General features: G+C 45.1%; 2 protein-coding genes across 5 annotated transcripts in view; one reads left to right on the forward strand and one right to left on the reverse strand.

Moving 5' to 3' along the window:
* Positions 1-2,552, reverse strand: part of AIG1 (androgen induced 1) — a 122,550-nt gene extending 119,998 nt beyond the window's left edge. The window contains exon 1 of the mRNA XM_082758197.1: positions 2,238-2,552. Within this exon, the coding sequence (XP_082614323.1) occupies positions 2,238-2,378 (141 nt within the window). The 5' untranslated portion in view covers positions 2,379-2,552. The remainder of the gene's footprint in view (positions 1-2,237) is intronic.
* An 18,479-nt stretch (positions 2,553-21,031) lies between these two features.
* Positions 21,032-23,785, forward strand: part of HIVEP2 (HIVEP zinc finger 2) — a 134,622-nt gene continuing 131,868 nt past the window's right edge. For all 4 annotated transcript variants that reach the window (XM_082756095.1, XM_082756094.1, XM_082756096.1 and 1 more), the window contains exon 1: positions 21,032-21,527. The gene's annotated coding sequence lies outside the window, so the exon portion shown is untranslated. The remainder of the gene's footprint in view (positions 21,528-23,785) is intronic.

Here is a 23,785-nt window from a genome sequence, read left to right on the forward strand (position 1 = left end):
ATCCAAGGACAGGTGAGATTAAGCAGGAATATTGGCACCCAAGACAATATTACTTAGGTATAAACATCCAAAATATTATGGATAGACAGGTACCTTACAGCTTTAGCTTTGTATAAAACAGTTTCTTCTTAATGCTGGACTTCCACAAATCGCGTAAGTGCTGTTCAAATCAATAAATACATTTAGAATATTTTACTCTGTCTAGTGTGTCAGTGTCCAAACTACTAGATTTTCATAATTTGACTCAAAATTGCATTACATGCAGGATAATTTTAAGTCATTTCACATAGTACCTCTGCAAAGCCCGCTACCTGAATTTCTGAGACATTTACTGACGCTGAGACTGGAGAGGAATGTTCCATTATAAATGGGCAGGTGAAAAAATCCAAATGATTTTTCATATTCAGCTCATAAACTCGCTTTTCTCTAAAAGCAGTAGCTGTTTTTGGAAACAGATTTTCTACGTGCTTCTATGATGTCAAAGATGAAATCTCTGCTTGTTGGAGGTACAATCTGTAGCAGGAACACGTCTGCCAAGACTCTGGCATGGCTGCTATTTTGTCTAGACAGCCTCTGAAAATGACTGACAGAGGAACACTGCACATGGCTGAGGAAACTGAAACTTATGGAAGAGTTTTTCAAGACTAAGCCAACACATAGGATTTAGGAAGCGTGCCTAACATCCTCCAACCTCTCCTCCTGGTATCCTCCTCACGAATCTAACAGTATTTTGTTTCTTCAAGTCTCCCAGTTGTCCCGGGAGAAGCGAAGGTATATTTGCTTAGATAACACGCGACCAGGGCCTTTTGGCCATAAGTAAACTTTGTCAACAAGTGGGGAGGTCTGTTTGCTGGCAAGTCACTGAGAAAGGCATGCAAGCAGTTGTGTCTGTTATTTGGAGGAGTGAAGACTGTAAGGAACTATTAACCTTTTCTCACCTATACAACTTGGTAACTATGAGAAACACGTGACAAGTATTAGCTAAATGACAGAAATGACTAGCCGCAGCTGATCGCTGTTCTAGATGCTTCAAAATGCACTATATATTTACCTTGACCTTTAGGGCCACGTCAGAAGTAGCCTGAACCATGTGTGTGTTTTGACAGGAAAGTCCACACGAACTTGCTACGGACAGCAGACTGTAATTTTGCAGAAGTAATGAATATAATGTACTGTCAAATGTTATTTTCAGTGCATGACAGCCTCAGTTCACTTAATCCTCAAGCAACTGTCAGGGCTAGAAGGGGGGAAGAAAAAGGAAGAGGCTCGAAACCACATCACTGCCTTTTAGCTTTAGTTGGTTTATATCCATTTCAATCCCCACTGAAGTCGACAGCTCCCCCCTAACTTACTGGGATTTGATGCTAACTTCTATCAATAAATATCATTGCCTGTGCTGTTCAGTTGGCTGGAAGAATAAAAAAAGGTGAATTTAAACATTAGTTTGTCTCTATTCTGCCTTAAGAGAAAATAAGGCCTTAAGACACCACTTCACAATAGTGTTAAAGCTATTTATTTGGGGCTGTGGATCCCCAGAGATCCAGCCAGTTTTCCACACCCAACACAACATTATCCTGGCTACGTGAAAAAACGTGGGAGCTGCTGCTTGTCTCTAACTAAAATATGAACTGTGAGCAACCTTTGCTTAACCCTGATAAGGAAACTTCCCCGCCCCACCTACGAGGTCAGCAGTGGTCTCCACAAACCCAGCCTGGGGCTGGATGCGGGGCGCTGGGACCCTAGCAGGAGGCTGTAAGAAGCCCTGGCAGCTCTGCTACTGGCACCCTGAGACACTTCTGCACCTGCAGGCCCCGTGAAACGCCTGCAGACTGGCAGGAAAGGCACCGACGGGCTTTGTTGCAGGCGCCGAGGGGAAGCAGCTCCCGCACTTCCCGAGCTCGGCGCTTTCCTTTCCCCTCCCCTCCCGGCCCTGCTCCCGCCCCTCCCCTCCCACCGCACGGCTCCGAGCGAGGCCAAACGCGGCCCGGCTGCCGCACGGGGCTGGCGGGGCAGCGGCCGCCGTCCCCGGCCCGCATCCGGGGCGGGGAGAAGCGGAGCGGGGCCGCCTCGGGGCCGGGGGCTGCGGCGGGCACCGCGCGGCGCCTCCTGCCTGCACCTGCCGGCGGCCGAGCGCCCCGCGGCGCCGTGCGGGTCCCTCGGGTGGGACGGGGACGGGGCCAGGGACACGCACACAGACAGACAGACACAGACAGGCAGGCAGGCAGGCAGGCGCTTACCAAGTCTATGAAGGTCAGGAATTTCCAGCTGCCCCCGTAGGTCTGGTGCGCCGGCATGTCGATGGCCTTGTAGTTGCAGAGGATGGAGCAGTAGGACAGCAGGATGGCGGCGCGCAGCACCTGGCACGGCACCAGCGCCATGTTGCGAGCGGCGGCACCGGCCCCAGCCCCGGCCCCGGCGGTGGCGGCGGTGGCGGCCCCGGTGGCGGCGTGTGGCGGTGCCGGCCCAGCCCGGGCTGCGCTTCCGCCCCTGCCCGGCCCTGCGCGCCGCTGCCGCTGCCGCCCGGCCTCCCGGCGCCCCCGGCCGGGGCGGAGCGGAGCGGGGCGGCCGCGCCGGTGCCCGCTGGGGCCGGGGAGGCAGTGGAGGGGGTGAGGGGGGGGTAAGGTGAAGGGACGGAGGGCAGCGGCCCTAGGGAGGAAGGGGTGGGGTGGGGGAGCTGTTTTGGGTGCCCCAGTGCTGAGTGGGGAATGAAATCCGGCCGTAATTAGGGTTTTTAATCAATACGAGGGATGGGGGAGGTGGGGCTGCTGGCCCTACACTGACACTTCATGCTGGTTGTGATCCACAGAGCGGCTGGCGCTCTGTTGGGTTTGGGCCCTCAGCCTTGCCCATGGTGCTCTTGGATCTCCACATGGGTCTGAGCAGGTCCTCAGAGCTGGTCCTCTTCCTTTAGTCCAGGAGAAAACAGAAAAAAAAAACAACACAATATGGCACAAAAAAAATACCTCATAGGTGTGAAATCAAGCGCAAGATGGTGCCTGTGGAGGTGAGCACCCCTGTGATAGGAGGTATCACCATACCAGGCTTCGCTCAAGGGCAAGGCCAGTTTCTGTCAGCTGAGGTTTGATGTGGAAGGCAGATTGATGACAGCAGCAACTGAGAGGTTCCTGTGCTTGGACTTCTGCACCCCGAAAAAGAAAGGGTCTTAGAGCACTTGGTCGCGAGGTACACATTAAATTGCTCCACCATATGGAAAAGTAGTTATAAAAACACATGGCGATGCCTGAGCCTGTATAGACAGACGTCTTCTATAAATACCATCTCCATACAAATATCATCTCCATACATCTGTCTTCTGAAATAAATATTTGAACAATAAAAATTTGAATAAATGACTGTGCAATGTGTTTTATTCGTTGCATAATGAGTAAATCTTAATCTTGCATGCCTCTTAATCTGGTATCTGCTGCGTTCAAGTTCTGCTAAAACAAAGAACCATTTGGGAGAACGTGCTAGCAGCTATCCTAGACGAAATTAGGACACTTTAAGACCCCTGCTTCTGTAGAGGAATTGTAATTCAGGCTTGGTCAAAGAATCTCCTGGTGGAAGCACGGAGCACAAATTTCCCACCAGATCATTCAGGTTATTTTACCAGTCAGTTCTGAGCCGCAAGCAAGCATTCTGTGGTATGTATTAAAATACTTCTTACAGTCTGACAGGCTAACAGGGTTTGCTTTCAATGAAATCTTAAGGACCAGTAAGAGGTAACTGGATGAAATGCAGTGGTCTGCAATACAATAGGAGACTGTGCTAATAGCACCTGTGCTAATAGCACCCGTAGTGTGCCCCAGTGCAAGCGGAGCACTGCTGCTGAGAACCCAATGCCTGAACTGCATGTGATGGATGTCAATTTACAAACCAAAGCGTGGTATAAGTCCAGATGATCAGGAGATTTACTGCTAAAATACACTTTTGATCTGAACTGTAGTGCTGCTGTAGAGGCACCCTCAGTGTGTGAGTCTCACTGCACTGCAGTTCTGTAAGCTCTTAAAGACAAGTAACTGTGCGGAGCTCCACAGCATGACTGATCATGGATGTACACATGCACACGCTTGTGTCTTGAGATCTGTCTCAGACATGAAGAATTTGGGGCTGTCTTGAGCCTTAGGAGGTCTGTCCTCTACTTCTCTAAGTGCACCTCTGTGTCACTAATACAGTACCACAGACATGAATACTCACTGAACACATCTTGAAAAACACCATTCCCATTTTGCCTTTTAGTCACACGCTTTTAAACATCCCGCAGGGTTTGTGCATCCTTAAAACTTTTTTAAAAAGAAAAAAAAATTACTCAGACTTTTTGGAGCCCCATTTTCAATGCTCTTCAGTTCTACTCTCCAATCTTCCTTAGAAATCTCAGCAAAACTTGCAGAAAATCCTAACCTCACACGAAGAAAAACTTCACTCGGCCTTGTAATCCAAGGTGAAAGTCTAAACGAAGCAGAATGTATAAACACTTTTGTTCCCTATTTTTTTTTCTTCAGTCATGAAAATCTCAAGGCAGGCTAACGAACATGCCGGGCCCAGCCAAGCTTCTTCCTGGTCAAAGACTCTTCTTTATTAAGCATTTCTAGACCTCTGAAAGGAAACTGAATTCCTTTGTGGGTGGGCTGTTTGTGCCTGTGTCCTTTTTAAAGAAATATCTGTTGAATCTCTGGACAGTATTATAATAAGGACTAATTAGATTGTAGGCTGCCATTAGCCTTTATGTGCTACTTCAGAGTTTATACTCCCTGTCTATTGAAAGTGAAGCGGCAAGGTCTTTTGTGGCTGTGGTTGAAATGGGTTTGCAGTGGATTTTATTCTCCTGTGAGATTTGGTCTTATTGTTTTTCAGCAAAGTAAAAATGAGTAATTTACTAATTTGCCCTTTCTATTGCTACATGAATGCAACTTTTCCGTATTTTGTAATATCTTTAGATCTCAGATTTTTGATTATATACGTAAGTAGTAGTAAGGTAGACTACAAATGTGAAATATGAGATTCAGTACCAAGCTGTGATTTTTTTCAGATAAATCCTACATTTTTCCAATTGTAAATTGTGAAAAGCCTCAACTGAATTTTCCAAAGTCACATACTGTAAGTTTGTTTGAAAGTGAGAGTTTGACTTGGATCATCCTCCTCATTCAGTAGAGATGGAAAATGGGTTTAGAAAGGAGAGAGAGTCAGACACACTGGTATATCTGGGATGGAAGATATTAAGAAACACTAGGTACAATGGGGGATAAGAAGCAAGATGCCTGAATATATGTCACAGAACTGAGTGGAAAAAAAATAAATCTGAAAAAGTGGGTTTCCCATCCACTTGTTTATAGAAAATGCATTTTTTGCTGTTTGGCACTTTGGGAGAATAGCACGTAACATCTAGCAGGTGAGAATGCTTGTGTGGGTATTTTTTTCTCTCTTTTAAATTTTGTTTCTATTTTTTTTCTTTTTTAAATGAACAACATTTGAATTCCTGAACAGCATTATATTTTGCGTTAAGGAAAACACTGGTGAATGATCTTTTAGAGATGTTTTGAAACTTTTGTGTCTCCTTTGCCTTCTCTTATGCAATTGCTTTAGATGGAAATGTGCTGTTCACAAGGAATTATGCCACAAGCAGTTCCCTCCTAAGAATAATACACAGTAATGCATGCTTGAACTCATAGGAAATTGGTAAGTGCTGCCTCATCACAGTGTGTTCTTGGCAATGCACTTGATACTGCAATTCTAATATTTGAGGCACAAACTGTGCCAAGGTAAGTGTACTTGGATGTGTGGGAGGGTGAGTGCCACAGAAGAAGAGATGCAAAAATTAAGCTTTCTTGCAATGGATATAAGTGAAATTAATGGCATCGCTGCAAGTTAAAGATCAACAGGCAATTTTTGAAAATAAAATAGCTTGCCTTTGTCTAAGACAGAGGAGTCTTTAGAAATGTTCTAAGATTGTATGTATGTATTTAATATATGGCTCTTCACTCTATTACCTTAGCTATCACTAAGGTAATAAACGACCCCATGTATTGGAGGAGGATTCAACTCAAAATCCATGGTAAACACTGCTGTAACTGAGTCCACTGTTAATATCACTAATAAAAATTCAGTCAAGTTTTTATTTCTTCATTCCCTATTTTTATTTTCTTAAATCAAGGATATTTACTTTGTACAGATATAAATGATAAAATTTGAGGAATAGATTAAAAAGAGAATAAAATTGAAAGAACACATTTGTGTGAGGTCTGAAGAGCAATGTGTTTAATAACACTTCTGGAGCTACTTGATGGCTGAAAATATTGTTGCTAATTTTGTTTTAAGTTTAGGTTTAAGAATGGCAGTGAAGTTACTAATTGAACATTTTGTACTGGCTATTCTACAGTATATATCTATCTATACTTTATAGTGGAGCTGGAGCAGAGACAACCAGGAGATAAGTGGAACAGAGTTTGGGGGAGCTGGAAATTCATTCATCCCCTCTGCAAGTTAAACTTTGTTTTATCCTGTAAGACCATGAACATAAAGTCCAATAGAATAAACTAGAAGAGGATGAATTGGGCGGTCATTTGTGTGAGTAATTGCAGAGATAAATAGGATACGTTTGAAAACCTTTAGGTGCCTTTTTGACTAAATTATCCAGTAAATCTGACTAGTTACTATAGTAATTGGCAATTGCTAGGGATAATTAAAAATGCACAAGATTTCAATTTATTTATTTTTTTTTTCAAAAATGTTTACGTGAATGTAGGTACCAGAATGTCTATGTGAATGTCCAGAAATTCTGGTTCTGGACATTATGCACAAAACATAGCCTATTTCAAGCATCTTCAAGTCTTGCATGTACTTATGCAGCCACTAACCTAGCAGCTTTATCATTTATGAGCAGCCCAGGTGGCACACTGGGATTCAGAAACCAATCTAAATCCTTGGAAGACTACATTTAATTTGGACTGGTTTAGATGAGTCACAAAACTGACCTTTCTCTTCATGTTTTCTGAACCTAAGCAGTCCAAACTTTGAGAGTGTTTTTATTTGGGGTATTTTTTTTTCCTTGTCATGTAAGAGAGATCTTTCTGTCAACGTAAATGATATGAACATTTAGAGCAACAATTAGAGAGAGGGATCTTTAAAAATTTCAAGCATTCCTGATGGAAACTGGGGAAATTCAGTATTTTTCGCTTTGTCACTGAAAACTTATCCAACTGTGTCTATTATCCTAGTAAAGGATTCATTATGGGACAACAGCATGCTGCCTATTAAAGAACTGAATAGGGTATGATGGATTCAGACAGAAGACATCCACACTTTTCCTTCTTCCAAGACCAACACAGCTAGTTAAAACCTTATTAACTGTAATATGATGTTTTTTCTCTTGGGACTTGCTTGCTTGTAACAAAGATAGGGTGTATTGCAGGGGAATGCAAACAACTAACATTCGGTATTAGTATAAATTTAAATTGGTTACCTAAATTTCTATGAACCGAATCATCTTTATGGAGGTCAACTTTTTAAGATAATTAATATAATGGGGATGCTTAAATACTATATTTTTTCCACTTATCCAGTAGAGTTCTTCTATCCTTCATGAATAAGTTAGCATGCTTAAATAACCTTGTTCTTTTATTGGAATTAGTCTTTAAACAGACTAAAAAATTCAACTAACCATCCAAATATGTGTTCAGTTTTAACACCTTCAGTGGATCTGAGGTGAAAATTTTAACCTTCTTCTGAATTTAATTATATAGCTTCCAGTGATAATAATAGGTGATCAAACCAGTGCTCATGTAACTTATTTATTCAAGGACAGTTTTCTGGTAACATTCAAAGTTTCAAAACAATGTGTAGAGTGTAGTCTCTGTGCCACAACTGGTACTCAATACATGTTGAATAACATTTTTCTCTCAATATAAGCAGATATTCTTAGTATTCATAAAATGCCAGTAAGTCAAAAGGGGAAAAAATAAATGAGCAGAAAGTTAAAGTAAAACAAAAAGCAGTTCAAAAACAAACAAACAAACAAAGAAGTGTGCATGCAAATTAAAGTATGTTATGGTGGCAGAAAGTGATTGCATCCTAAGTCCTCTACCTTTTTCACAGATTTTGCATTATTCTCTAAACTCTAAAATTATAGCAATGGATCAAATAACTTTCATAAAAACAAAACAAAATCCACTGTTATTAGGCTGAACAGATATACCATGTAGACCTTGTTACTATTTGCTAATTTTCAATTAATTCATTAAGATCATCTCTCATTTTTTAATTTTCAGTAATCAGTGTCAGTCTGTTATGAAAGCACCTCTGCAGTCTAGACGGCACATACTCATTTATGTGATAAATAATGGATAAACACTGAGTGTGCCATTAGCCGTTAATGCAGTAGATTGATTCCCTGCAGCACATACTCTCTGTCCTTGTTTTAGCACTTATGCCACCTGTCTCTTGCACTTACTGCATGATGCTTCAATAATGCGAATGGGGTTCCCTGATCATTCTTAATTTAGCTCATTTTTATTACCTCATAAATAGATTGGCACTGATATGACAGATGTGCAAATCAGAAGGTGCCTCACTACTACATTTATGATTGCTATTACTGCTCTATCCAATGGTTTTGGTACAATACAGACAACTTGTGGATAACCAGATAGAATCAGAAGACCCTTTTTCTTTTCACAGATTTCCATTTTAAATATTGCTACTGCTTTGTCTGATGGCTAGGACAAGGACTAGCTATTTAAAAGCTCTGGTCCCATTTCCTTGAGTTACAGGAATGGGGATTCAAAGTGAATTAAAACAAATTCAATACCAGAAAGACACCAGGACAGCTTGGCATTCAACCAAGATTTTGAAGGAGCTCAAATGTGAAGTTGCAGAATTGCTGACCAAGGTGCCTCACCAGTTGTAGAAATGGCCACTGTACCAGATAGCCAACGTAACTTCCTTCTGCCAAATGGGCTCTTAAAGAGATCTGGGGAACTACAGACCAACAAAGGACTCTATTCCTGATGAGACAGTAGAGAATATTTCACAGAGTTAGATATCTGGTCACACAGATAAACATCATCTGTTGGGAAGTAGTCAGCATGTCTACTTTAAGAGGAAAGGCCATTTGAAGAACACATTGCACCTCATTTGCACAACTTTTATCCCAGTTTTCAGTCAAAACCAGGAAAATAAGGAAAACAATGTGCTTCACACACACGCAATACAAAGACTGATAAGCAAACTAGAGGTGCTGCAGTAGTCAATGGTGCATCCCAGAAGTAAAAGAGGAGATTCAGAGTAGAAAATTTACACAGGAAATGGGGAACACAGTTTCAACCTCACTATGTGCCTCAGCATTGCCAATGGGATAGTAGCTGATGGATGTGACTGTTGTTATTCTGTGTGAACTGGACATCTTTGACCCATGACAATGTGTTAGGTATGGCACAGTGACAGATTAGGACAAGAATGCCTGTTACACTGTAGGAAAGATGAATGAAGGAAAGCACAGGAAAGGAAGGACACACGCAACTGGAAGATGAACTCTTTTTCCTGAATAGTTCAGTGGTTAGAGCAGTCACTTGATATATGAGAAAGTTTGGTTCACTTCTTCCCAGAAGCAGAACAGAATAGAATCTGTAGTTCCACTTCTTGTTCTCTCCAATATGCTAGAAGATATGTTTGGGGTGGGGATAGGATGCTTATGATTATTTTTGGTGACCGTATATTTTAATAAAAAATAAAATACTCTTTATTTCGATGATTAACATTCAGGTTTCATCTCTGAAGCAGGGCTGAAGGCTCATTATGACTGTGGCTGCCGACTTTTGTTTTATGCAAAGGAAAAAGTGGCATCTATAGAAAATTCTTATATCCCATAGCTGAGCCATTAAGGCTGTCACATGCAGATAATGGGAGAGCTACTCTGAATCTACTCTCTGCCTCATTCATGCATACCCATGACTTTTTAGCCTTGTATTTGGATTATTCTCCAAGCAAAGAATAGAACTTGTGTTGCTTATTTCTTGGGTAAGAATTTTAACTTTTAAGTTATTAACTAAACAAGAGGGAGGAAAGATGCAGGGAAAAACAGAGGATTCTTTTTGCATCTCTATGAATAGAATCCTCCCCCCCTCCCAAAAGCACCCTTCAGTCAAAGGGATCCAAGCATTTCAACAGATATCTGCAAATAATTTCAAGACTATTAAAAATGCATTTTCCCTGAATCCATTATTCCTTTCTTACTTGTTTAATTCTACATAGGCACAGCTATCTGATTTTCTCCTTGGATGGGCACGTGTGACTTTCCTAAGCATGTGAGAGACCGTTAGCAGAGAAAATACCCCTTGAAAAATACCTCTACAGAGAGCTCGTTTGTGTCTTAGTATACCAGAGCCAAGAGCAGTGCAGGATGGCCAGAGATTTCAGGAGGTCTCCAGCACTAATTTTAGCCCAATTTTCACAGGAGCTAAGTCTTTAAACTAGTCAGGTTTGTGTAAATATATAACAGAAATATAGTAATCTGTTGTGATACATCTTTTGAGTTCCACTTACACTGAGACAGTTCTTCCAGATTCAATTCCTCACAGAGAGAGTTGCCACTATAAGGTATTTATTCAGGAAGAAGAATTACATCTTGCCATGTCCATTTGTCTTTGCTAGAGTCAAAATGGAAAATTAAATTTTTTGAAAGGCTTTTAGTCGGAGAACTGATTCTTTCTTCTTTTTGCCAGCACTTGCATCTTGCAGAAGTACTAATATAAGAATATTAGAAATTAAAACTGAAGATCATGAGGAAGATTTCAAAGTGATACGACTGGAACTCAACCAAACATTGGGATGAATATTGTTATTGAAAATTAGACAATTATTGCTTGCCAGGAGAACATTATTCACCAGCAGTACCAGAATATTCCCAATGTCTATGGCTAAAGCTTGATAGGCAGGGCTTAAACAAAAAGTTCAATAAGAAATGAAAAACCATCCTAATGCCTCAGAGCTGCCTTTTCCTCCCTATGTTTAAAGTTTGTTGTAGTTGTTTAATGCAGAACATGTACTGCCTTGGTTGAAGATATAGCACACGTTAGTCACTAGCATTAAGCCATGTAGGTAAGGATTTGGGTTCCCATTAATAATAATGTTCTGCTTAGGTGGAGAGGAGTCCCCAGATATGGTCATGGCACTGATACTTGATGCTGTCTCTTCCCTTGGTAACAAGAACCTCCTTGCCAGAGAGCTCAGGAAAACAGCTGGACTGCCTGGAAAATACACCCTGGTGGGGCTCTTCACAGCACCAGCCCCAAAATCTCTCCCTGTTAGATAAGCCAGAAGGTCCCTACCCCGTCTTTATCTCACCTTCCTAGAGAGGCTGAACTTCATCTTGGGTATCACAAAGTTCTCCTGCAGGAGAGGTTTTCTTTTATACTGGCCCTGGTGAGGTTTGCACCAGCTCCGGCTGCTGGCTGACCAGAGCTGGCCCTGGGAGCTGCGTGTGCCGGAGCGTGACTGACGGGCTGGCTCTACAGAGGCACAAACGGATTCGACTGTAGTGAAACAATAGCAGGAAAGGTCAGATGCAAGTGTATTCAGTTTAATCAACAACAACTATTTCCTCAAAGGACTGTAGAAAAAAAAAAAAAAAAAAAAAAGACTCGCTTTTATTCAATCTGCTCATTTTGTGGGAGAAAGCTACTTCTCTTATCCTCAAATTAAATTTATTTATCCAAGCGTGAGGGAAGAAAAGTGAGACTGAGTGATGCCCTGAGATTTAAAATTCAGTATATTTTGCTTCTGGCTCCATTAGATCCTTTCTTTCTTGAATTTCAAAGACTTTTAAGCAACTGAGTCATGCTACCTAGGAAAATTGCACAAAGCAATCTGACTTTCAGAATAATGATTATTATGGCTGAACCTTGGAAAAATCAGTAAGAGGCCAGCATAAAGCACTGGGCACATCTTAATGTCAGTCCTGTATCACTGAGCGATGTTCAGCAGTGATAGTGTACTTTTCTCAGTATGTTTTCGTATTGCACTCTTTGGATGTTTGCTCTGGCTCCTTGCCTGTGACCCCATTCATGGAACAAGACATCCAACCAAGACCAGGGGCCAGTTATATCAGATGCTGATTCTGCCACATTCTTCCCCAGTGCCTTGAGGAAAGTCCAGGGCAGTGACAGAAATCTCCCCACTCTGGGAATTGGGCAGCATATCCCATCTTTGCTCCTGTACCAGCCTAGCTATACTGCCCTAGGAAGAGCACTGAGAAGGAGTTATGTGTATCTGTATATACATGCCTCCCCTTTCTATGAGAGGCAAATGCTGACAATGACAGATTGCTTGCTTTTGACGTTTGACTCCTGATAGATAGAATCGAGCCCTTGATTCCACTTGACATTCTACGTACAAAACCCATCAAAGCTTGTGTGGTGGAAATGCACCAAAAGGAAAGAAATTGCAGCCACTCTATATGAAAGTCACAGGAAGAACCGGGGGGGTCTGCTCCTCCTCGTTTTCTTGCCTGCCAGCACACAGTGAAGTCATAATCTTTTAGCTTCAGCTTCCCATCAGTAGAAAAGGACTATATTCCTCCTCTTACAGAAGGCCTGGGAGAATAAAAAGTGAATCTTTTTAGAAGCAGTCACACACTACAGCAACAGTAGCCACAATAAAGAGACAGCCTCCGCTGGTGAAACCTTCAGGGGAGCCAGGAACTGGCTTCCAGCTGAATCCTACACTTCAGCATGCATTACGTATAGGTATGTGTATATACGTATATGTATCACTGCTTGGCACATGTAGCACTACTGAGAAATAGCAGGCTTTTGAAATATTCAAGTCAGTTAACTGGTATGATACTCATATCTGTATCCTTAAAAAGATAAAAATAGATGTTTAGGTTACATAGTTAATAAAAAGGACCTTTCTTTTTAAAATCTTCCCTGGTACGTCTTTGACTTTATTCTGTCCCTTCTAAATACCTGTAGCCTCTCTGTGTTGCAGCCTGGATCTCTGCCTGTCCCAGCAGAGCAGCCCATGAATGCTCAGTCAGCTCTAGCAGTGCTCTGCCTCAGTGGCAGCAAGGACAGCCTGGTAGGCTTGTCATCTGGAACACCCACTCAGCATCCTAACTCCTACTTTTTCAGATAATATATGTTTGGCCTTCATCACTGTTTTCTTTAACCTAAGTCCAGTAAAATCTGAAGGGAAAAAAATATTTTTCGTGGTGATCAAGAGTTTTCTGACTGATAGAGTTGTGATTTGCTGGAAAACATCTTGTAGCCCCTAAAGAGAAAAGAAAAAAAAAAAATCCATCACATAACCTATAAAAATGCTCTAAGTACTCTTTCATAAATTGTTTATCTGCTTTACATGTGATGAAAGTCAATTTTTCAGAGTTATAAATAACATCACAGTAAAAGTCAGATTAATGTATAGCAATACCAAACGTATTCCATCAAGCAGTACAGCCATTCATGTAGATAGCTTTGGTTGGTGTATTACTAAACTGATTGGATACTCAGGATACTTATAATGGATTTAATTTTGTAATAATAAAGTATTGCTTATGCTAACTGTGCTATCCAGATTAATAGGTTTTAAATGGTTAGTGCTATTTTATTGTCTCTCCCTGAGTAATGAGCTATGTCTATATATGTACTGTACATTGAATGATGGAGACGAGTAATTCAAACAGTCTCATTACAATGTCCCAGTATGGGACAGCCGAGAGGTCTTTTTCTTATATGTTAAAGGGACAAGTTGAAGTTTATGGGGGGAAAAATGCTCTCAGTTTTTAATGCATGCAACAGAAACTGTAAATAGCTGAGAGAACACTAGGAAATTGGTAGTGTCTGAATGCCTCACCACTACTCACTCAAACCATCTGTCACATACTTCTTCAGGAAAAAAAAAAAAATCAGAAATGTTTGTTCTGAAAATGCAAATTATTATTTTTTATTTATTCCCAGTCACGTAGCTGGATCTGTTTCTTACACCACGTCTGCATGGAGATATGGTGCTTATTTAACTGCTTCAGAAAAAGGTTGTGAAGGCTTGGGAATTTGCAGTCCCCATCCAAGATAAGCTTGAAATCTCTGTTTAGCATTGCTAAAGGAAAAGAGGAGCGGATGAGGACACGCAGAGCTCAGTTTAACAAGTGCCTGAAGGTCATGTCCTGCCCCTGCTGCTGGATATGTTGCTGGATATGTCGCTGGCATTTTAATGGGAAAAAAAAATAAAATAATGTTTTACCCTTATCTCTCCTGCTTACACTCTCCAGCCTCCATCACCAGTGCTGGCACCAGCTGCATGAGTGAGCTGGTGGTGCTGGTAGCCCAGCTTGCCCAGGTACTAATGCCAGCAGAGGAGAGGTGGTGGAACAACAGGGTGAGGGGCAGTGGGAAGAGGAACATCACCTCTCAGTGGCACCATGGACTTGCCCCACCCCAAGCAGCTTGTGAAACTGCTGCAGAGCCCCAGCTCAGCAAGTTGCTCAAATATATTCCTAGCTGGAGTCACACATAATATTGGTATGAAAGTAATGAATCATGTGCTTTAACTTAAAATACATTATTAAGAGCTTCCTGAATTGAGATGACTTCCTTCTCAGTACTTCTCTTCCCATCCAGCATAATTTTATTTTTTTACTCCCTGCCAATATGTGCTTCATTTCCCTCCTTGGATATTGCCAGCTATCCCTTTACTTTCCGGCTGCCCACCCATCTATTCTCTCGGACAAGCTGTCTGGCCATGCAGAGCAGGACTAGGGCATGGTGCTAGCCCTCTGCTTGCAGTCCTGTCTGCGTTCAGCAGTTCCCAGGTGGCCTTGAGGAGGCAGATTGGGGAAATAAAAAGCTTTTAAGTCCTGCACTGTAGGGGAGCCAGGCAGTGCAAGACAGTGCAATTAGAGGTCCCAAGTTATAGACAAGTGTAGGTCACAGCTACCTGATTTGTAGGCTGAACTATTTCAGTATCAGAAGAAGGTTTTGTTCTTGATTGCACCGACAGCACTTCACTGAAGCCAGACTTGAAATCTCCTGTTTTCTCAGGACTAAGGTCTTTGTTACACTTGGTCCACGAATGTTCTTCAGTTGTGGTAGCTTTAATGATGCAGTGTATGCAGACAATAACTTGCTATACTCAACTAAATGGGTAATGCCTATACGCTTTCTGAAGAATTGTTGGGATGATACTGGAGGACTAGCACTGAAGAGGACTAGCAATGACATTTTTTTTTTTCTCCCCAGAATGCCTTCACTTTCTTGCTATATCTGTCTTATCTGCTGGAATATATATATATATATATATATAGAGAGAGATATATATATATCAGATATATAAACAGATATATAAAACAGATATATAACATATATCTGTTTTAACCAAAATCCAAGTTAATTTACACTTCAGGAATATCTTTTGTCTACAGTCATAAACTCTTTAGCCATTTATTTATTTATTTATTTATTTATTTATTTTCTGTCAAACCAAAAATGAATTTTTGATATTTTGGAAGAAAAGCACTTCACCTAAACTGTTTAACAGACCTCTATACCTACCTAGGACAGAGAATATAAGACAAAAAGGTGGCCTTTAAGTTATTATATGTGCATGAATGAGGCTTCCCTGCTGATTGCTCACAGCACACAGGGATAGCTGCTGCTAATTTCTCTGTAGTATTAAACATTTATGGAATGTTAAAAAATGAGTGTAATTACAGTTCAAACAAAGATGTCACAGAACTTTTAATTTGCTCTTTTAGTAATCTCTACATTCCAGGGACCTTGAGACAGGAACATTTGTGGTGATGCTATTGGGCCAAGAGTGAATTTCTGTTTCTGTGTGTTGTTATCCACCAAATGGCTTTCCCCAGCTGACTTTCCCCAGCTGTTCCATAGCAAAATATTGTTACTACTTGGGCAATGACAATTTTTAGCTTTAGGGTAAAAATATCTTTTTATTTTTTAACAACCTATCAATGTCCTTATTGACCCCAAAGACAAAGTGACTCCTTTTTTTTTTCTTTTCCCACCTCCAGTAATTCTTTGCAATTATACTGAGACCACAATTATAATTTTAACTCATCAACATGGAATGTAACCTTTTTGAATTTAACAGTGCCAACCCACATGGAAAAGCCAGTGATCCTCAAAAAGTAGCAAAACCATGTACACACATACTGGCAGTCTCTGAAGAAGGGAAACTGTTTCATTAAGTGTACTGATTTGGGCTAAATTGTACTTGCAGAGGTGTGTAAGAAGTGTTCCCATACGAGAAAGGATGGAGGGCGCAGGGCTGTGAAGTCTAGAACACTTAAACATTTGTTTAACCTTAAGCCCAAGAGAGCATCACCAAAATCACTGGGTTTGTTCCTGCACTTAGCAATAAGAGTACCTTTACGCAGCGGCTTAACTTCAGACTTTACTGTACTACACCAACTGTGCAATTCTACCCAGCTCCCATTGATGTAAGAATCGTTATGCAGTCTTTAGGGGGTCATAAGTGAGATTAAATATTCCATTAGAGAAATGTTGTTTCCATTACAGTTTACAACAATTTTAACATTTAAAGACTATCATTAAAATATGTAGCTTTATAACATACTTTATTCGTATATGTAGCAGATTGCTACTTGCTGGCAACTGGTCATGTATTAATTTTTTTTTTCCAGAAATATGTTTCCTGAATATGACTAATGACTCATATCCCTTCCATATCTCTTTATTACTGATGAGTTCTATATGGATTCTAAAATGCAAAACACATGCTGACCGTCTAATTGGAGTGATACTGTCTGAGAAAATATTACAAGTTCAAAATATACAAATTTAATACAAAGTTTCCTGTTTGGGTATTTCACATTGAATACTTGTGGTGTTTAGAAATGGAATTTGTGTTGATCTTTTCACTATTAGGATTGATTGCATCATGACAAATCGATATCTTGCTGGAAATCTTTTAATATGTTTGTGTTTTTAAAGCAGAAAATATAAAATGTGCTTTGCAATTTCTCTTTCACCATGTAGAAAAACAGTTCAAGGATGAGCCAACATTTTCTTTGAACGCTTCTGCATATAAGCTTTGAAACTGAAAATTATGAAAAAGCCGAAAAGTATGTCTACAGAAAGAGATGCTAATGGTGACTGAAAAAAAAAATAATAATAATCCAGAAATCAGTAGGAAGAAAAGGGCTGCCACTGTTGCAACCAGATGGAAGCTCTGTGTAATTTATTGCCCACAAAGAGCGTCCAGTTACAGTGCTGAAGGAAGGAAGTCCCACTTTTTGTCTCCTGTATCTTTCCTGTGATACAGCTTCTTCTGCCAGACAGCGAGGGGTACAGATCCCCTGAGCATCTGTGTGCATATGGGTGTTGTTCTGATAACAGGTTATCTCACAGCTAATGGGGCACACCGCTTTATGACGATGTTCATACTTGGGCAACCCAGGGATTTCTTTTGCCCCTGGTTTACACTTCCATGGTGTGCTGTGCCTCTTTTCACTTGTTCTAAATCTGCGACTGGGTACTTCTCTTGGAGAGAGGCAGGACACCCTGCTAGCTTTTGGGCTTTGAGAGTGTTAGTGAGTATTCAGTTCCAGCTCATGCTCTCCTCATGACTAATGTAATAGGTGCTACCAAAAGGATGTCCACCCCCTGTAATCCACAAAAACCCTCCCTGTGCCTTAGAGACACGCCTCAGGAGCTGAGACAGTGCTGGAGAACTAGAGGTGGGCTTATGTGCCACATACCTGCTGCACTGCGTCCGGCATCTCCTTTCCTGTCTGAAGACATTTTTTCTGGTTTGTTTAGTCCCATTTGGAAGCTGCCCTAGGTTGGCCTTGTCACTCTGCTCTAACTCCATCCTAGAGTTTTCTTGTAGATACTGCACTCATTATGTGCCATCCTGGATTCATACAGAGCTGTATGAACTAGTAACTGTCCTAACAACTGTTTGTCTTCTTGGCCACTGCTGAACGCCGTGCTGATGTTCTTGCAGAACTGCCCACAGTGGCTCCTAGACCCTTTTTTTGATCGCTGATAGTAGCGATGCCGTGAATCTTACAGCATATTTAGAGTTGGATTTCTACCTTGGTTTGTGGTTGCTGACAATGAATTTTATTTCCCTTGTATCTCCCACATATGTGAAACCTTGAGCAGCACAGTTTCAGGCACTACAGAGGTTTTAATGTACCTCATGAAATGTCAGTTAAAACTGCACGTGACAAAGCCAGTAGAAACACTTCAAACTGTTATAATACACATTTCAGACTGTGAATACATTAAGATACTTACTTTAAAACATTTTATTTCATTTTTTACTTTCCAGTGGAAACAGAACAAGATTTCTCAGGAATAAATACGCCCAATACAGAAGTGTGATAAGCTTCAAAGACACATATTATATGTTAGTTTCAGTGAATCAGAATTGTAGTTATTTTGATCATCTACTATAATGTACGCGAGAAGAATTTAAATCAGACTCTGATATGAAAGGCTCTCATAACCAGTTTTTTAGTCACTAGTCCCACGGATTTTAGTAAAAGCCATTATCTTGTTAAAATATTTATTTATCATCTGCTATTACAACATGGATTTCTAGTGGAATCAATGCTGGCCGATGTTTCAACTTTGTTGATATTTCAGTTATACTCCAAAAGTGATGCATTCCCCTGTAGGAAGAACTTCATAACATGAGACATGGGTAACCGAAGGACACTGTGTAGGTGTGTCAAACAAGTTATGGCAACGACTCTCTGAAGTTTCTTTTGAGCTTGTTCAACTGAATGATTAACTCAAGAGAGTGTGCTATCAAAGGGATCTGCTGTCTGACAGTGAAGGAAGTTGTTCACTCATTTGTTAAAAAAAAAAAAAAACACCTTGCTGCTACTTAAACAGCAAATACCATGATGTCAGTGTAACCAACACATCCATTGGTTGTACTGATTACCCCAAAAATCTAAGCTTTCTTGAAGTTATAGCCTCAATTCTTGATATTCATCCGACTTTTGGCAAAAGTGGCAGTGTAGGGGTAACACAGTTGCTTTCAGACAGAGGATTTACTTTGATCTCAAGTTACAGTGCTTACGCATGGATTAGATGGAACTAGCCTGGATCGCATTTCCTCACGTTCACCTTCATGACCTTCCAATTGCTGAGTTTACTAGCTTTCATAAGCCTAACTCCTAATAACTAATTCCTAATTAAAAACCCTGGTGTGAAGACCTGGAAAGTTGAGGAAAGAAACTAAAGCACGTCCAAGGCATATAGAAAGTGGCCGAGGTCCTTCAGTAGGTGGCACACTTCCCTCTGAATCAGTTGTGAGTGAAGGTTACTGCAGGGTGCTCGGGGCACCAGCCTGTGGGAAGCCTCCTGAGATGTAAAACCAAGAGGGCGACCAGTGTGGTTGGGAAGGCTCCCAGGGCAGGTGCCAGAAGAATAAAGGAGATGGGTTAATGCAGCCAAATTCTAGGCGGCTCCAATGCAATGTAATTTTTCTTACTCAAAGTGTCCTCTGCCACTTTGAGGAGGCAAGATGTTCTCCCTTTCCCCCATTTTCGAGGTGTCACTGCACACCACCAAGGTGGCGAGCCCCTCTGTCTCTCCCCAGTCCATATGGGAAATTCTCTATACACAAAAGCACCTGAGCTTTCTTTGAACTGGAAGATGACAGAAGACGGAGAGTCGCCTATTTGAGAAGAGTGCTGAACGAAGGGCTACCAGGTCTAATGGGAATACAAATAGGTAAGCTTTTAAGAAAATAAAGTCACTTAATTATTCAGGCTATATATAACTCAAAAGTTGCTAAATCATGCTGTGCCTTTGGCAGGCTCTTACTTCAGCTGTTCCTAGAAAAAGTGGGGCAGCAGGAAGGGTGGGGTGGACACACGACTGGGAGCAGTACACCGAATCAGTAGGAGCTCCTACATCTCCTTTAAAGAGAAATAACCAGTAACGAAGTGCTAGGATGGCCTGCTTGTTAGCAAGGCAAAGTGTTTTCCCCGCATGCCTAAAAGTAAGGGTCTTTCAGAACTTTGCCTGGGCTGTGATAGTAACAAACATGGCCAAAGGGGATCTTGTGGCAGCACTCACAAGGCTCATTTATCGCGTATTAGAGGCGCACGGTGGGTCACCTGGCTGAGTCTCTGGTCAGCATTGGGAATTTTCATATTCAGCCTGCTAAGTGACTCTGAAATACGGAAGCAGGTAAAAACAATCGGATTTTATTTAAAAACCCTTTCCCAGAACTCACAGGCTTTACAAAATATTCATACAACGAAGGGGGCATCATTTCAGAAAATTGCGAGTTATCTGCACGGCGAACAAAACACAGGTTTGGGGAACGACCTGTGGCGTTGCATAAACGGCTGACGGGCACCGCTGCTGAAGCGTCGCGGCTCCGCGCTGTCGCCGGCCGTTACCCGCCGTTATTAACGGCCCGGCCGCGGTGCCCCCGTCAGGCTGAGGCGCGGCCCCGCCCCGCCCCGCCCCGCCCCGCCCCGCCGCGGGGGATTCCCCTCACGGCCGCTCTGCCCCCGGCTGCGGCGGGAGCGCGGCCCCGGCCCGACCCGGCGCGGCCCCGCCCCTCCCCGCACGACGTCGCGGCCGCTGATTGGCTGCGGGCGGCCCCGTGGGCGCGAGCCCCGCCGGCCGTTAACCGGCCCCGGGGGGCTGAGTGCGTGTGTGTGTGTGGGGAGGGGGCGGCGGCGGCCGTTGGACATAACGGCCGTGTAACGGCTGTGGGCAGGGGGGCGTGAGGGGAAGGGGAGGGGAGGCGAGCGGCCGCGCGGGGAGGCTCCGCGCTGCCCGGCGGGACCCGCATGGGGCCGGCTCCCCGGGGAGTTCCCTGCGCGGGGAGGGGCCGGGGGCAGCGGAGATCTCCCCCGGCGGGGCGAGGCCGCGGCCGTGCCCCCGCCCCTCCGCCCCGCCTCCCCCCGCCGCCCCGCTCCGCTCCGCTCCCTCGCACAGCCGCGCGGGCAGCGCCCATCACCCCGCGGCCGGGCGCGCCCCTCCCCTCCCTCCCCTCCCTCCCCTCCCTCCCTCACACGCCGCCGCCGCCGCCGCCGCGCTGGGGGACCCGGTGACGTCACGGGCGGCGCGCTCCCGGCGCTGGCTCGGCGCTCGCCGCCCCGTAACTTGTGCCGTGGGAAGCGGCGCCAGGAATAGCCCGGCCGCGCTGCGAGCTGCGAGCCCTGCCTCGCCTCCCCGCTCCGCTCCGCTCCGCTCCCCTCCTCTCCTCTCCTCTCCTCTTCTCCTTCCCGGCCCCGGCCTCCGCCTCGCCCCCGTCAGCGCCGCGGTGATGCTGGTGCGTTCCCGGCGGAGGGGCAGCGATGAGCTCCCTTAAGATCAATACGCGAGACAGACGCCCCTTGGCCGCTGGAATATCTCTGCCTGGCCTTATATAAAGACACGCCGCCGGGCCGCCGAGCTCCGGGCACACGGAGCGCCCGGCGGGAGCACCAGCACCGCCGCCAGCAGCAGCAGCAGCAGCAGCAGCAAGGGCACCGGGAGGGCTCCGCTCCCTCCTCCTCCTCCTCCGCCACTTCCCAGGTGAGCGGCTGACAGCCGCCCCGCGGGGCCGGGGGGCACCGGGGCTGCGGTGGGAGAGGGGGGGGGGGCGCTTGACAGGCGGCGCTGGGGTGGGGAGGTGATCGCCGACCCGGCGGTGATCCAGCCGGAGGGGCCCGTGGGTGCCGGGGCCGGGCCTGTGCGGGTGACACGGCGCCGGGGAACGCGGGGAATACCCAGCAGAGCGCACGCCGCCGGGGAGCGGGCTGCCTTGCGCAACCCCCTGCCGCTGCGGGGACGGGGACGGGGGGGGGTGGGAGCGGGGGGCGCCCCGGCCGCGCTCTGCCCGCGGCCCCCCGGGGAGGGGGGGATAAAGGACGGGGTGGGGGTGCCCGGGGCCACCCGGCGCGGCGGCGGCGGCCGGAACGGGCTGGGGAGGGGGCGCAGCGGGGGGACACCCGGCGCCGGGCTGTGTGTGTGTGAGTGTGAGCGTGTGTGTGTGTGTGAGTGTGTGCATGTGAGTGTGTGCGGCGGCTGTTCCCTGAAGTGGGTGGGCCGCGGGCCCGTTCCGGGAATGTTCCATGACGTGTGAGCGCCGCAGGAAGGGGGTTCGCCAGGGGCTCGGCCGCCGCCGCCGGTGGTGCTGGTGGCGGTGGTGGCGGCGGTGGCAGCGCGGGGTCTGCCGGGGGCACGGCCCCTTATGTAAGGCGCGCGGCCCGCCGCCGTTATGTAAGCGGCAGCCCCGGGAGGCAGCGCCGGGCCGCGCAGAGCCCAGCAGAGCCCAGCCGAGCACAGCAGAGCAGAGCAGAGCCGGGGCGGGCGGCGAGGAGATGAGAGGGGAGGGGAGGGCAGGGGAGGGGCGGGGCGGGGAAGCCCGGCCGGGGCTGGCGGGCAGGCGCCGCCCGCTCCTGCGCCGGGGGAGCCCGCGGCGGATGGCCGGGGGGGGGCCGGGCGGCGGCGTCCCGGCCGCGGGGGCTGCCCCCGGCGGGGTCCCGGCGCCTCCCCTCGCCTTGTCGCCGCGGGCAGGCGGCCGGGGCGAGCCCCGGGGCCGCGATAAAAGCGCTCCGGGAGGAATTCCCGGAAAAAAGGGCTCGCCGCTTTGCGCGTTACTTGGCAGCGCGCTGGTCAAACGCTGCCGCGAGGTGTTTTGTTTGCTTAATATGGTAATTGCAGGAATTCAGCTTCTCCTCAGACGTTAAAGATCTTTTATTCCAGCAACTCCGAAGTACCCTTTTGCATTAAGCTCACCGAAATAGTCCTGAATTTCGGTAGGAGCGTTCAGCTCGCTAATTTCCCTTCTCTCATTCCGCAATGAAGTAAACTTCGGCGTAAAACCCGGCTCCTATTTTTTTTTTTTTTTTTGTACGCTATTAAATACGGAAAACACATGCCTACTTAGCCAAAGGTGTCGCTCTTATTTATTTATTTCTTAATTTACTTCAACTTGCGCTGCATCTTGCCCGGGGATTGCTCGGGGAGGAGCAGGAGCGGTGCAGGAGGGCGGCGGAGGCAGAGCCCGGGCGGGCCGTGCTGCTGCAGCTCCCGGCGCAAGGGGGCTCCGGTCATCGCCCGAGCGCGGGGACACCGGCTCATTACGGTAATTGCTGCGCCCGGGGAGCCGCCGCACCGACGAGGAACAAACGCGGTGGGCCCGGCTTTGAAATCCTCTCCTTGTAGGTTACCGCCGGCTGCCGGAGGAGTTCGATCCTCGGGCCGTGAGGACACGGTGCGGAATCCCGTGTTTTGATAGTGAAAATGATAGGCGTGCTCCGAAAGTGCAGCTGGTTTTAAAGATAGGAGCGCCTTTGCCTGGTCGGCTTGCAGCGTGCGGATGTGTTTGGTTAGGTGCACGGTAACCAGGAGATTATATTTATTTACAGCTAGATGTTAAATCTTTCCTTATCCTTCCAGGCAGCAGATACTTCTGAAAGTTTAGATATGGATTACCCGAAACTTTCTGCGGGATTTTTTTTTTTTCCTTGCATTTCTCGTTTTACAGAAAAAAAAAAAAAAAAAAAAAAAAAAGCAGCATTGCAGTTTAGGCTGGGAGGCTTTTTTTTTTTTTTTTTTTTTTTTTTTTTTTTCCATTGAAGTTTTTCAAAGTTACTACCATCTTCGGTAAATAAATCTAAGGTTTTCAGCAGTGCAAAGGACAGCCACGGTATGGTACAAAGCCAGGGCATCATTGCTTTTATTGATGGAACAACCCAAATTCTTCAGGTTTTATAGGATGCAGCGTTGCTGTTATTTTCCAGTGGCTACTGGGCAAAGCAGGTATACACCCCGGCTGTGGTGGCGTG

Source organism: Aythya marila (assembly GCF_965140915.1).
Source record: "Aythya marila genome assembly, chromosome: 3".
Classification (NCBI taxonomy): domain Eukaryota; kingdom Metazoa; phylum Chordata; class Aves; order Anseriformes; family Anatidae; genus Aythya; species Aythya marila.